The sequence below is a fragment of the Dysidea avara genome, chromosome 1 (genome assembly GCF_963678975.1).
Source record: "Dysidea avara chromosome 1, odDysAvar1.4, whole genome shotgun sequence".
Classification (NCBI taxonomy): Eukaryota; Metazoa; Porifera; class Demospongiae; order Dictyoceratida; family Dysideidae; genus Dysidea; species Dysidea avara.
The window spans coordinates 10235314-10250800 of NC_089272.1; the positions used below are offsets into that span (position 1 = coordinate 10235314).

Below are 15487 nucleotides of genomic sequence, written 5' to 3' on the forward strand. Positions count from 1 at the left end.
CGTGGCATTGTTTAAGAAGAATCTTGATGATTTATGGAGAACAACAAGATATGGGCACTCTCAAAGGCCTGCGGCCTAGCTTGACAGTCTTGTACTGCCAAGCAATTTTTGTCCATTAATAATAATAATAATAACAACTAAACTACAAACACAATTAATTACAACAGGGGTTTGGGGAAAGGAAAATCAGAGTCCTCACACTACAAAGCCCAGTACCATAAAATCATACGGGCATTGTTCGTCCATAAAGAAACTGAAAGTTGTTGTAACAAATGTTTACGAGCCTGTTTGGTTGATGCACCACTTCTGGCTGTGGTGCGTTCAGCGATGGTACGAAGGGTCTGAAGCGCAAATGGTGACCAAAAACCAAACGTTTCTACAACAAGTGGGACAAAGTCACACCCTGCCTCCTCTACAGCATCTTGATGTCTCTGGTCCTTGGCTAACTCACCTGCTGCAGCAGCTACCCCAGCACAAGAAGAAGAAAAAGAAATGTGAGAAGGCTGGGTAGTGCTACGAACAGACACATCAAAATAAGCTGGACGACCATGCTGAAAGTCAGGGTGGTTCCCTAAAGTCGAATACTCGGAGAATAGCATTCAACTAGTGTGTTTGATAGTGAGAAATCTAGTGGACTGCCAGAACAATGGCCCTGACAAAATGTTTCCGGCTGCGGGTACAATAGCAACTTCGTATGTAATTATTTTATTTCACGGGATGTGAAATAGTGCGTGGTTGAATGGCTTCGATACCGATGGAGTGTCCCTTTAACAGATGGAAGATGTCATTCAACATCCTTTTTTCCCTGAAATGTGAGTTCCTGAGAGTAACAAACCAACACATGCACATGTATTACAGTGTATATTGAAAGTTCTCCCATTATAGTAGAGTATAGTTAGGCCACATAAACTTATTAATTAGTTTCTCATCCCCGCCCGCATCGCCGTTTTTCTTACCACATCAAGGATTTCTTGTACCACTGGTGGCTAAGGGAGGCCAATTAGCACCTTTTATAGTTGGTAGCTACCTTGCTAGAGCAGTCTAAGAAAATCAAATTTTTATTCATTTTAATTAGCTAATTCAGCTATCTAGTTAGTAAAAAATATAAAAATCCGCCCTCCCGCATTGCTATTTTGAGTACAGGAAGATGAGAAACTAATAAGTTTGTGTGGCCTTAGCATCAAACTTTGAGGAAATCGTAACGAAGCGGATAAAAGTAGAGATTTCAACCTACCGATTTTTCACATATATGTTTGCTAATCAAATTACACCCCTTCAACAAGTGTTTCACGAGCTGCTGTTCTAGTATGTAGTAGCCAATGCTTCATACTTCGTAATGCACTTTACCGAAATGAATTTATCAACAGTTTTTTGTTATCAGTAGAATCAGGCCAGTGGTGTACGTATGATCAAAAGTGAACTTGCAGCAGTGTGTATGTACAGGCCATACTGGCAGGTAGACACTCTCCCCCATACAAATATTATGAACTCTTGTTTATGAGGTAGGATTTTATTTACATTACAGTTTTTTATATATGTACCTCATTTCTTGTACAAATTAAATCAGACTATTTTTATACGATGCAATATTTTGTGTTGAAGTATTCATCTACTGTACATTTCTAGCTACATCACTCGCACGGGAAAAAATGCATTTATTATTCAGAATTAATATACCAAGGATTTTTTGTTATATCAATTGTTCAATAGCACCATAAGATGGGTTAACAGTCATCTCTACATCTTGTACCCCATTTGAATGGTTGATGTCCACATTGGCGGAAATTGAAACTGATAGTGTGACTGATGTATTCATGTTTTCACTGTTGGTTCTGATGTTATTGCATTTTAGTGTCAACCTGTAACCAAATATGGCTACACATGAACTGCATTTGTTATACTGCAAAATATCTTAGGAAGTTACTTAATTTACTGTATGTTACAATAATGAAATAATTTTGTTTAGACAGCACACATGTACATACATATGATTACATGTACATCTGCTACATCTGCATAATCTACAGGATGTGATGGTCATTGTGTGTGATGTATCATGTCACCTTCTCTTCCTCCATCGTAGCAACACAATGATACACATTACAGTAACAGTGAATCCGATAACAAACAAAGCTGCCAGACTGCCCAAAATAAAAGTGAGATATCCTGCAGCTGTGTCATTATCTTCCATAGGTGCTGCATGTAAAAAGTAAAAGATCATAACAAAATCTTTCTGCCACAGTGCTTTTGTGACTGATTACAGCATGTTTACAAAATTAATGAAAAGAGAGCCTAATCACTATGGTAATTGAGCATGCAAATTTTGAATACGTAGATACATGTCTCATTTAGCACACAAAACAACACTAATAGATGCTATTAAATGTATACAATAAATAATTATTACCAGTGGAGTCCTTGCAAACATCTCCAGACCATCTGCCAACTCCAAACCTCACATCAGGTTCACTCTGTATCAACACAATCACTCTGACTTGTACACTATACTCAATATCAGGGTCTACATTAGGAATGGTCTTCATCTGTTGGTCAAACATCGCTGGGGGATGATCTCCATCAATGATTATTGCATTATCTTGTTCTCCACATTTATAATATCTAATATCATATCGATACGCATCTCCTTCACCTTGACCACGATTGGGAACTATCGTATTCCATCTCACTTCAATTGTTCTGTTGTTATTAGAAAGTGTGACTGAAACAGAGCCAGGTAGATCTGCTGGGACTGCATGATAAAATAATAGATGTTAATTCATAATTAATAGAATATCCTTTTGTACGCTTACCATTGCCATAAGTGCGGCCTCTTACTGATTGACTTGCTTTACCCTTCTCAGTGTAAAAATAAGCAACAATAATGATTGAAAGTTTGTATGCTGGGTTGAGATCTTTGACAAGGTAGTCAGTTTGTGATGAAGGTAGCAACTCTGAAAACTGTCTTGCATGTTCTACACTAAGTGATGTACCATCTTCACCATCATCCCAATAAATCTGCAACAACGAAACTAAGTGTATAAAGTTTTATGAATTTGAACAGCCTCTAAATCAGCAACATCCAATTAATTTAATAAAACCACTACCATGAATTCAACAAATAAGTACAAATTCAAAGTAGCTATACATTTTGAATCATAGAATAAAAGCTGATGAAGTGTGGATTTGTCATTATTATTCTTCCACAATATTTACTGTTATACGTATGACTCAACTGATCGTGATATCTATATTTTTTTTATTAGTGATGATTCTATTATTGTAATTACGTATATACAAAAATAGAATTGGAGCAGCTGTAGAAGCATTACAACAACAAGCATGAAATTTATATACTTACCCTGTACTGTAGTGAGTGAGGATAAAAAATTAAAAGTTTTGGTGGGTACCATTTCACCCTGACCTGTGTCTGGCTAACTGGCTGAACTGATATATTTGTTACAACACCTGGAGGATCATCTGAATGAACACAACAAAGTTAACAATGTCAGCATGCAATTCTGTTAATGTTTTAAACTGCATTATTTTATTTCCAATGTAGCTATACAGCGTATGCAATTAACACAACTAATAAGGCCAAAAACAATGCATGGTATATATACCTACAGGTACATACATACGTACATACATACATATATACATACATGCATACACACACACACACACACACACACACACACATGCATACATACATACATACATACATACATACATACATACATACATACATACATACATACATACATACATACATACATACATACATACATACATACATACATACATACATGCATACACACACAGAAACATATACATACATACATACATATACGTACATACTTACATACATACATACATACATACATACATACATACATACATACATACACACATACATACATACATACATACATACATACTTACATACATACATACATACATACATACATACATACATACACACATACATACATACATACATACATACGTACGTACGTACGTACGTATGTACGTACATACGTACGTACATACATACATACATACATACATACCACCAGAAGATTGGTCTATCACTGTCAGGATTACATCATCACTTGTGACTGACCCAACATCATTCAGTGCTTGACAGTGATATTCCCCTTCATCTGCACTAGTGCTGGAATGTATTATCAAAGTATTATTGTTGGGTGAAACAAAGAGGTTATCACCATCAATGTTCAGTACTTCTGATCCTTTAAACCATTCAACATTGGCAGATGGGAAGGTCTCATTATTGATACCACACTGAAAGAATGCCAGCGAGTTTGTGTAGGTAGTCACATTTTGTGGAGGGTGTGATAGGGTGGGAGGAACTACAGTAAGTAAATAAAAGCAGTTTTTCACATTGCAGCAAATGCAGCATGTGCGATGACATCTTAGATCATTTGCTGTTTACAAATGCTGGCTATAGTTTTTAAGTTAAGTTGTATTAAAATACATAGTTACATTCATAATTATATCACCTGCTATTTTGACAGTCCTCTCAATGCTGCTAATCTCTTTCAGCACAATATCACCATTTAACACAAGGATCAAACATCTGTAATTACCAGAATGCTGAGACTGAAAGTTAGGAATGGTGAATTCTCCATATCCATTACTGGGTGTTAGAGTAGTGTATTCAGTTAGTGTCACAGTATTTTCCTCACTGTTGGTATTGGTGAAGATCCATGTTATGTTGACGGTTTGATTTGTTGGTGGAAAGCTACATCTGAGTACTAGCGGTCTACCTGCTATGCCATACCCAGTAGGAGTGATAGTAATCTGTGGAGCTATGTGTGTAGAGCATTGCATGCATGCATGCATGTACCAATACATGTACTTGATTATGTAAATACCTTATGTCTATGTACATGTATAGAACACACACAACACACAAAGCAAAGCAAAAGGCAAAGCCTTCAGCTGCTGTGCTGGCGCCATACTCCATAGTTTGAAATATCCACCTAATATTCCAGCATTATGCTGGCATAGCACTCCAGCCTATTATGCTTTTTATTATGCTGGGGTATTTGATGCAGGCCTAACAATAGTGTACATCCAATTTGATCTTTGATCATACCAAAAAGACATTAGTTAGTAGAGCGGCTAAGCGAAGAAATCATTCACTTTTTGATAAAAGTACCAAACTTGGTGCAAAATTTGCTTAATTCATACTATTTCATATTAGATACGATGCCATTAAAATTACCAATCATATCATGCTCAAACAACCTGAAAAGTAAAATCAATAGAAAATGTATTGGGGAAGCCATTAAAGTGTTCTGAGCTGTCTCACTAGTAAAATACTGAAACTTCACATCTGAATAGCCAAGCAAGAGATGGTCATATCCAAAAGCTGATCAAGGGAGGTTCCCATCCAGGTCATTAGCTTGCCATGTTAAGAAGCACGGAGGGGTCATGGTGTGTGAAGCCATAGATGTACAATATATTATTTCTATTGGATCATGTCTGTACTTTTAACACTGAAATAATTGCTCCATTAGAAGTATTTAAAAACAGGTTATTTTACCACATTTTGAAAGATTTTCTGATTACACCTGTAAATTTGAGTTACATTCATGTTATTTAAGCAAAAATGAAAATTTCAAATCCATTTGTATGGTTTCCTGACCAGTTATAAATGGGTTTATAACTTAATTTTAAAGTTTCAAAAACATGCCCTAAGGCAATGATTTTGACATGGCACCGTATCTCAAATGATTTAGTATACCCTATTCAATTTCCACAGAAAATTTGGTGCTTTTATATATCACAAAGTGAACAATTTCATCAAAATTTGTTGCTTAGCTATAGGTGCTCTACTATAATTGTTGTCTGTCATCCAAACTTTTAATTTTTATGTCATACAGTCTGGCATACAGATGTGTATTGTTTCAGTATATAGGTATGTGTGTACATGTACCTTGTCTCTGTCGCACTCTCACTTCACTAAGGAATATCCACTGGTGAACAGTCTCAAGTTCATACTGAAAGGAAATATTTAAGAATGATACTGATCTTGCAGGTGTGAGGAGTGTCAATGGCCAAGCTACCACACCATCATTAAACTGATGCCTTGGTGATATCTCAACATCATCACATTGTGAGAAATTTTGTGAAGTAGATGTACACACACTAATAACAGGAAGGTGTATGTTTAGTCTTTCTTCTTTATATAAATACAATGTAATGCTAGTAAGCTCTACTAGTGGCTGTATAAATTTCATTGCAACAAATGGTTTAGGAGTGATTGATTGCTGCCATGTGTAGTGTTTTAGTAAGTCACTAGTTTCTGGTAAATTAGGAATGTATCTACCAATACTTCCATCAAACAGAGCTGATGGTTGTGAACAATTCAACAGCATTGAATTTCCACCACTTCTTTGACTGCTATCATTATTGCTGTCGATCTTATCATCTCTTGTTGCACTGCATCTACTATCTTGCAGATATGGCAGACTACTGTTATATTGGTTAGACTGATAGACCCAATAGGAATCTGGTGCTACTATACAGAGAGCAAAATTATTGTACAAACAGTAACTGTATGCGTAGCTAAAAGCCAGAGAAGTACATACAAGAACACATATACCTTATATGTATATAAGTGTCCATCCACGTGTATTTATAACAGCACAAATATAAAACTACACTTGTAGTTATACTCTACTTAAAATGATTTTCCTGCTGTAGTTAATACCCATTACTTCATGTACTTACCATTACTGATATCAAGCTGTGATCCACTGATCAGTGTTAGCAGAGTAAACAGAAAGTAGTTACTCATCGTGGCTTTACTTGTGTTCTCATCGGTACCACCACTGCATTTATAGATATTATAATGTAGTATGCTGTACATGTAGCTATAGTTGAGGCTGTAAGTTTTACCCACAAGTAAAAAGCAGATAATTGTTATATCCTCTCCCACTTCCTAATATAGTAATGTAAAGGGTCTAAACATCCACCAAATAAAGGATAATTGGTCATAGTGGTTGTATAGAGCAGGGTGTTAGCTGGTTGTGTAATTCAGGTAAGTAATGTAGAGGATTTTGTTGGGCATCTGTAGTAGGTAGTGATACAAGTTGGTAGCCATACACATGCATTCAGTACAAACAAACATTCATTGAAATGGATTCCAGACTATATCCCAGTTTGTCCATGGAAGAGGCCACTAGTAGCTATCTACTATACTTATGTCAAGAAAATTTTAGAAATTATAAAAAAAATTATGAGAAACCAAAATAAAGTAGCTAATGTCCATGTGGTTCCACATGTGGTACTTACAGATAATAAGTCACTCTCTAGAGTTCCTATTGATGCATATACATAAAATTTACAGGAGGAATCATCCTAACTGCTTGGCACACTCCTGTAAGCATTCAAGCACAAATCGGATGGTGAGGCTGTCTAGGTCCAGTCATGGTTTTTCTCTTTTTGCAATTTTTCTTAATATACGTAGCTAACACGTTTAATAAACAGGCTGTACGACCAGGCTTCCTACAGACCTTCAAAACTTGTGCTGTAAAGCCTTAATAAATGAATAAATAAAAAGAGTAAAGGATACATTAATTTTATGCCATATTCATGTATGGTGAATTAGATTCTTAGCTATCATCTTATGATTAACTCAGTATGTTCATATCCAAACCCTTAACTATGCATCAAACTGTGTTCCATCTTTGATTGCAAAAAATTGGCACTATTTTTAAATCAGTCAAATGCTCACTGGTTAGTATGTAAATAAGTATTATATCATCATCCAGTACACTGAGCAGATATTATTGCAAATTTATTATAGCCATGAACAAGTAAGCACAAAATTATGTCAGTATAAATTGGCTTTGGTATCGTATTGGTATGTCACAGTATTTTTTTTATTGGTAGAGCACTAGGCTATTTTACCATAATTATGTCATCTTCATTGCATCTGTAGATAGGAAGAACAATGATTTGTGTAAAAACAAACCTCAAAGCCAGTTTATGATTGGCTTTGCATATATAGACTAAAAGAAATGAAATCGACGTAAAACAGCCAAGCTGTATAAAAGATGTGGCCTTCCAAAAGCTTGGATAAAAAAGTGTGAAATCAAAGGTAGCAGCTATTTCATGATGTTAAACTTTTTTATGCATAAAGCCATTGTTAACATTTATTATCATTACAACTATTTCGTGGCCGCCATCTTTGATTCCTCACCTTTTTCATGCAGGCTTTTCGAAGGCCGCACCTTTTTATCATATATATAGTTTGGCTGTTTTTGCATGATTACTATATTATCAGAAGACTTTGTTTTACAATGTTTAGAAACAGAGCATGCTCTTGTCCATGCTCAAGGGCTGAGAACATTTAAGGACTGAAGCTACTAAAATTGTTTCTGTAGAACCTAATCTGAAGAAAAATTGTGGATGATATTGTATCTCAGTTTTTTTCTTCCCTGTGCCATAATCCTATACATTCTGATTAGCTTAAAACAACTTATCTTTGAGTCGCAACGAAACTTATACTGCAGCTAATAAGAAGAGGTGTAGTTACTGGAACCCTTGATAGCAGTTTGTATATTAAAATGACATCGTATGTGTACTAGTCTGCATGTGCACTGTCAATCCATGACATTGTGACGCATAACTGTAAGTATGTAGATTGGTGTAGCAATGTAGCAGATTTATGTGCACTGTACATGTGTTATTAGTTAGAGACCAGCCAATGACAGCCATCAGGATCTTCATGGCAAAAAGTGACAAAAATTTTTTCAATACTTACTGTATGGATAGGCATCTGTTATTATCCTGGCATAATGTGTTAAGCATAATAGAAGCCTGAATACTTGTGAAAACATTATTAAAGATATCCTACAAATGCAGGTGTGGTTTAACTATTTTATATCCCAGATGTGTACCATGCACTTATAAGCTGGATCCTAAAACACAGCTAAAAATAAAGAGTGGATTTTTTCTCAAGAAAATTAACATTTCAACCAACCAGATGATCAGTGGTGGCAGTAAAAGTGTCAACAACAGACATGATAGGTTTGGCTTCATTGCAAGTTGCTGTTCAGGAGGAGGTTGTACTGGATACTGCATTTTATGGCTTTCCCATAGAAGTGTATGGTGAACATTTTGATTGACTGTCAATATTGTGTCAGGCATTTGGACGAAAAGATTTAGAAATATTTTTAATGGGTCAAGCTGTGCTACAAATGAGCCAAATTTCAAGGTTGTGTATAATTGCATCCATGAGTTATTAAATGTTTTTGAGGATCCAGCTCAACATGTGCATACTATAATCGTCCATCAATCTCTGTATAATCATATTATACATAAGCAGCCAGATACAGCATTAGTAAATTACAACTACCAAATGATCACATTTTATACATAAAAAGATAACTGTTCAAAACTAATAGTCAGTAACTATAAAGCTAAATGCTAGCTACTGTTACAGCAGTAGATGAGTAATGTCTTCAAGCTTCAACCAATTGGAATCTTCATTAATTGCACACAGGAGCTAAATCCAATTATGCCCTGGTAAAATGATGGTAACAAATTTATACCACTGAACTGACATGTACACACATTCACAAATTTCATCTTTCAAAACACATCCAGTTATACAACTATACTGTCAGCTAAGCATATGCACTCCATGATATGTACATTGTCTGCTATAGCTTCATGCAAATGAAGTTAAAGGATAAAACTGTTTCTGTATAGTTACAATAGGTAATACTTCTGGGGAGAAATGTACAAATCACATCAGTTTAAATAATACAACGAATTGATCAATCATGTATATTATGTAAACAAACACACACATAATTATTTTTGTAATAATACATAATCTAATCAAAAACAGCCAAGCTGTAAAAAAAGGTGCGGCCCCCAAAAAGGCCATGGTGAAAAAAGATGTGAAATCCAAGGTGGCGGCCAAGAAATGGCTGTGATGGTAGGTTAATGGTTACATTTTAATAACAACAATTCAGGTGAATTTGGTGCCAAGACCAAGCGGCACAAAATTCACCTGAATTGTCATTATTAAAATGTAACCATTAACCTACCATCACAGCCATTTCTTGGCTGCCACCTTGGATTTCACATCTTTTTTCACCATGGCCTTTTTGGGGGCCACACCTTTTTTTACAGTTTGGCTGTTTTTGATTAGATATCACTTCTTTTTGTATTTGTATACTGCAAAGCCGGCCTATGGCCGGCTTTGGGGCTTTTTTAACCCATGAGTATTTTTCTTTACTACAGGAAGAAGAAAAGAACTTAAAGAAGAATTTTAGTACTTCAATTATTTTTGAGTAATTATACAAATTATATACATATATTTATTACATGCCCATTATTCCCCACTAGATAATTTTTTGCAGCTGATCTCTCTACTGGGTGCCTTGAAATGTAGCTGAACTATATACAGGATGGTTTCTTTGTAGCTGAACTCTCTACAAGGTAACCTCTTCTAGCTGGTCTCTCTACAGGCCGTACAGGGTATTTTGTTTCTAGCTGAACTCTCTACAGGTGATTTCTTTGCAGCTAAACTCTCTACATGGTGGTGTCTTTGTAGCCGAACTCTCTACATGATGGTTTCTTTGTAGCTGAACTCTCTATAAGGTGACTTCGTCTAGCTGAATTCTCTACAGGGTGATTCTTTTGTAGTTGAACTCTCTGCAGGGTGATTTGTTTGCAGCTGAACTCTCTACATGATGGTTTCTTTGTAGCTGAACTCTCTACAAGGTGACTTCATCCAGCTGATCTCTCTACGGGGTGATTTGTTTCTAGCTGAACTCTCTACAGGTGATTTGTTTGCAGCTAAACTCTCTACATGGTGGTTTCTTTGTAGCTGAACTCCCTACATGATGGTTTCTTTGTAGCTGAACTCTCTACAAGGTAACTTCTTCTCTACAGGGTGATTTGTTGTAGTTGAATTCTCTACAAGGTGGTTTGTATGAGGCTGAACTCTCTACATGGCGGTTTCTTTGTAGCTGAACTCTCTACAGAGTGATTTGTTTGCAGCTGAACTCTCTACATGATGGTTTCTTTGTAACTGAATACTCTACAAGGTGACTTCTTCTAGCTGATCTTTCTACAGGGTGAATTGTTGTAGCTGAACTATCTACAAGGTAACTTCTTCTAGCTGATCTCTATACAGGATGATTTGTTTGTAGTTGAATTCTGTACAGGTGGTTTCTTTGTAGCTGAACTCTGTACATGATGGTTTCTTTGTAGCTGAACACTTTACAAGGTGACTTCTTCTAGCTGAACTCTCTACGGGGTAATTTCTTTGTAGCTGAACTCTCTATGTGATGGTTTCTTTGTAACTGAACTCTCTACAAGGTAACTTCTTCTAGCTGATTTTTCAACTGGGTGATTTGTTTGCAGCTGAACTCTCTACATGGTGGTTTCTTTGTTGCTGAACTCTCTACAAGGTGAATTCTTCTACCTGATCTCTCTACAGGGTGATTTGTTTGTAACTGAACTCTGTACAAGTGCGTTTTTGTGGGTGATCTCACTGCAGGTTGATTTGTTTGTAGCTGAACTCACTAAAGGGTGATTTTGCTTGTAGCTGAACTCCTTGCATTGTATCTAGTTTCTAGCTGATCTCTCTACAGGGTGATTTGTTTGTAGCTGATCTCTCTACAAGTTGATTTGTGTGTAGCTGATCTCTCTGCAGGTTGATTAATTTGCAGCCGATCTCTCTACAAGGTAATTTGTTTGTAGCTGAACTGTCTATAAAGTGATTTATTTGTAGCTGATCTCTCTGCAGGTTGATTTGTTTTAGCTGAACTCTCTACAGGGTGATTTACTTGTAGCTGAACTCCTTACATTGTGTCTAGTTTCTAGCTGATCTCTGTACAGGGTGATTTGTTTGTAGCTGATCTCTCCACAAGTTGATTTGTGTGTAGCTGATCTTTCTACTGGTTGATTTGTTTGTAGCCGATCTCTCTACAGGGTATTTGTTTGTAGCTGAACTCTGTACAAGGTGCTTTTTTGTAGGTGATCTCACTGCAGGTTGATTTGTTTGTAGCTGAACTCACTAAAGGGTGATTTGCTTGTAGCTGAACTCTCTATAAGGTGATTTGTTTGCAGCTGAACTCTCTACATGGTGGTTTCTTTGTTGCTGAGCTCTCTACAGGGTGTTTTGCTTGTAGCTGAACTCTCTACAGGGTGATTTGTTTCTAGCTTATCTCTCTACAGGTTGATTTGTGTGTAACTGATCTCTCTACAAGCTGATTTGTTTGTAGCTGAATTCTCTTCAAAGTGTTTTGTTTGTAGCTGACCTCTCTTCAGGGTGATTTGTTTCTAGCTGATCTCTCTACAGGATGATTTTTTTTGTAGCTGACCTCTCTTCAGGGTGATTTGTTTCTAGCTGATCTCTCTACAGGGTGATTTTTTGTAGCTGACCTCTCTTCAGGGTGATTTGTTTCTAGCTGATATCTCTACAGGGTGATTTTTTGCAGCTGACCTCTCTTCAGGGTGATTTGTTTCTAGCTGATCGCTCTGCAGGTTGGTTTGTTTGTAGCTCAACTCTCTACAGGGTGATTTGCTTGTAGCTGAACTCCTTACATTGTGTCTAGTTTCTAGCTGATCTCTCTACAGGGTGATTTGTTTGTAGCTGATCTCTCTACAAGTTGAATTGTGTGTAGCTGATCTCTCTGCAGGTTGATTTGTTTGTAGCCGATCTCTCTACAAGGTAATTTATTTGTAGCTGAACTGTCTAAAAGGTGATTGTTTGTAGCTGATCTCTCTGCAGGTTGATTTGTTTTAGCTGAACTCTCTACAGGGTGATTTATTTGTAGCTGAACTCCTTACATTGTGTGTAGTTTCTAGCTGATCTCTCTACAGGGTGATTTGTTTGTAGTTGATCTCTCTACAAGTTGATTTGTGTGTAGCTGATCTCTCTGCAGGTTGATTTGTTTGTAGCCGATCTCTCTATAGGGTAATTTGTTTGTAGCTGAACTCTCTATAAGGTGATTTGTTCGTAGTTGATCTCTCTGCAGGTTGATTTGTTTGTAACCGATCTCTCTACAGGGTAATTTGTTTGTAGCTGAACTCTCTACAAGTTGATTTGTGTATAGTTGATCTTTCTGCAGGTTGATTTGTTTGTAGCCGATCTCTCTACAGTGCAATTTGTTTGTAGCTGATCTCTCTACAGGGTGATTTTTTTGTAGGTGACCTCTCTTCAGGGTGATTTGTTTCTAGCTGATTGCTCTACAGGTTGATTTGTTTGTAAATGAACTCTCTACAGGGTAATTTGCTTGTAGCTGAACTCCTTACATTGTGTCTAGTTTGTAGTTGATCTCTCTACAGGGTGATTTGTTTGTAGCTGATCTCTATACAAGTTGATATGTGTGTAGCTGTTCTCTCTGCAGGGTGATTTGTTTGTAGCTGATCTCTCTACAAGGTAATTTGTTTGTAGCTGAACTATCTATAAGGTGATTTGTACGTAGCTGATCTTTCTGCAGATTGATTTGTTTTAGCTGAACTCTCTACAGGGTGATTTGTTTCTAGCTTATCTCTCTACAGGTTGATTTGTTTGTTGCTGATCGCTCTAAATGTTGATTTGTTTGTAGCTGAACTCTCTGCAAAGTGTTTTGTTTGTAGTTGATTTCTCTACAAGGTGATTTTTTGTAGCTGACCTCTCTTCAGGGTGATTTGTTTCTAGCTGATTGCTCTACAGGTTGATTTGTTTGTAGCTGACCTCTCTTCAGGGTAATTTGTTTCTAGCTGATCGCTCTACAGGTTGGTTTGTTTGTAGCTGACCTCTCTTCAGGGTGATTTGTTTCTAGCTGATCGCTCTGCAGAGTGATTTGCTTGTAGTTGAACTCCTTACATTGTATCTAGTTTCTAGCTGATCTCTCTACAGGATGATTTGTTTGTAGCTGATCTCTCTACAAGTTGAATTGTGTGTAGCTGATCTCTCTGCAGGTTGATTTGTTTGTAGCCGATCTCTCTACAGGGTGATTTATTTGTAGCTGAACTGTCTATAAGGTGATTTGTTTGTAGCTGATCTCTCTGCAGGTTGATTTGTTTTAGCTGAACTCTCTTCAGGGTGATTTGTTTGTAGCTGAACTCCTTACATTGTGTGTAGTTTCTAGCTGATCTCTCTACAGGGTGATTTGTTTGTAGTTGATCTCTCTACAAGTTGACTTGTATGTAGCTGATCTCTCTGCAGGTTGATTTGTTTGTAGCCGATCTCTCTACAGGTAATCTGTTTGTAGCTGAACTCTATTAAGGTGATTTGTTTGTAGTTGATCTCTCTGCAGGTTGATTTGTTTTAGCTGAACTCTCTACAGGGTGATTGCTTGTAGCTGAACTCCTTACATTGTGTCTAGTTTCTAGCTGATGTCTCTACAGGGGGATTTTTTGTAGCTGAACTCTCTTCAGGGTGATTTGTTTCTAGCTGATCTCTCTACAGGTAGATTTGTGTTGATTTGTTCATTGCTGATCGCTCTAAAGGTTGATTTGTTGCAGCTGAACACCCTGCAAAGTGTTTTGTTCATAGCTGATCACTCTAAAGGGTAATTTGTTTGTAGCTGAACTCTCTCCACAGTGACTTGTGTGTAGCTGAATTCTGTGTAACTGAATTCTCTAGAGAGTGACTTAATTGTAGCTGAATTCTCTACACAGTGCATGACTTGTTTATAGCTGAACTTTCTTCAGTGTGACTTGTAATGTTCTGAATCTCTATAGTGATATATTTGCTTAACTCTCCACATGGTGACTGTCTTCTTGCTGAACTGTCTATAAGATTAACTGTTTGCAGCTGAACTCCCTACAGAATAACTTGTGATGTAATGAAATTCTATAATGGAGTAAATAAATTAGCCGAATGCTCTATTAGGGTGACTGTTCTATTAGAGTATCTCGATCTCGCATTTGCTACACGGAGTTGGCTTTCGAATCATAACTCAGTGGTTTGTAATCCGATTCTTCTGTACTACTGCAAGGACTTTCTATGAAGATTATTCCAGCTATACACCGATTTTCAGCTCATTGCTCTAAGCGGTTTGCCTAGTAGGCGTGAAAACTAATACTTTTTTATTCATAAAAATCGATCGCGTAATTGTGACACAGGTTGGGTTTTGTGTCATATCTCCGTGGTCTTTATCTCGATTCCTTTCAAACTACTAAAACGCACTCCTACGATGGTTACTCCATCTACATAGCAATTTTCAACTCATTCCATGAAGCGGTTTACCCTGTAGGCGTGACAACAAATCGATCTTGTTTTACGCGAATAATCGGTCATAACTCCTGAACCATTCATCGGATTTGTACCAAATGTGATGCTAGGATTCGCCTTTGGACTCCCTTTCTGTGTGCCAAATTTCAAGGCGATCGGAGTACGCGTTTGCTTGTTATAGCAATTTTTGCAAGTGTGCGAAAAGACGAAGAAGAAGTAGAAGAAAAAAAACGAAGAAAAAAAAACGAAACTTTGGCAGCTCGTATC

At 36.9% G+C, this 15487-nt stretch overlaps 1 protein-coding gene across 1 annotated transcript; it reads right to left on the reverse strand.

Annotated features, from left to right (window-relative positions):
• Positions 1–2366: 2366 nt before the first annotated feature.
• LOC136256388 (protogenin B-like) lies at positions 2367–6919 on the reverse strand. The gene is made up of 7 exons (XM_066049373.1): positions 6760–6919; positions 5963–6547; positions 4521–4829; positions 4071–4370; positions 3359–3477; positions 2811–3015; positions 2367–2749 (listed from the first exon to the last, which is right to left on the reverse strand). The coding sequence occupies exons 1-7, from the start codon at positions 6896–6898 to the stop codon at positions 2367–2369; spliced, it is 2040 nt and encodes a 679-aa protein (XP_065905445.1). The 5' UTR covers positions 6899–6919.
• Between the last annotated feature and the right edge of the window lie 8568 nt (positions 6920–15487).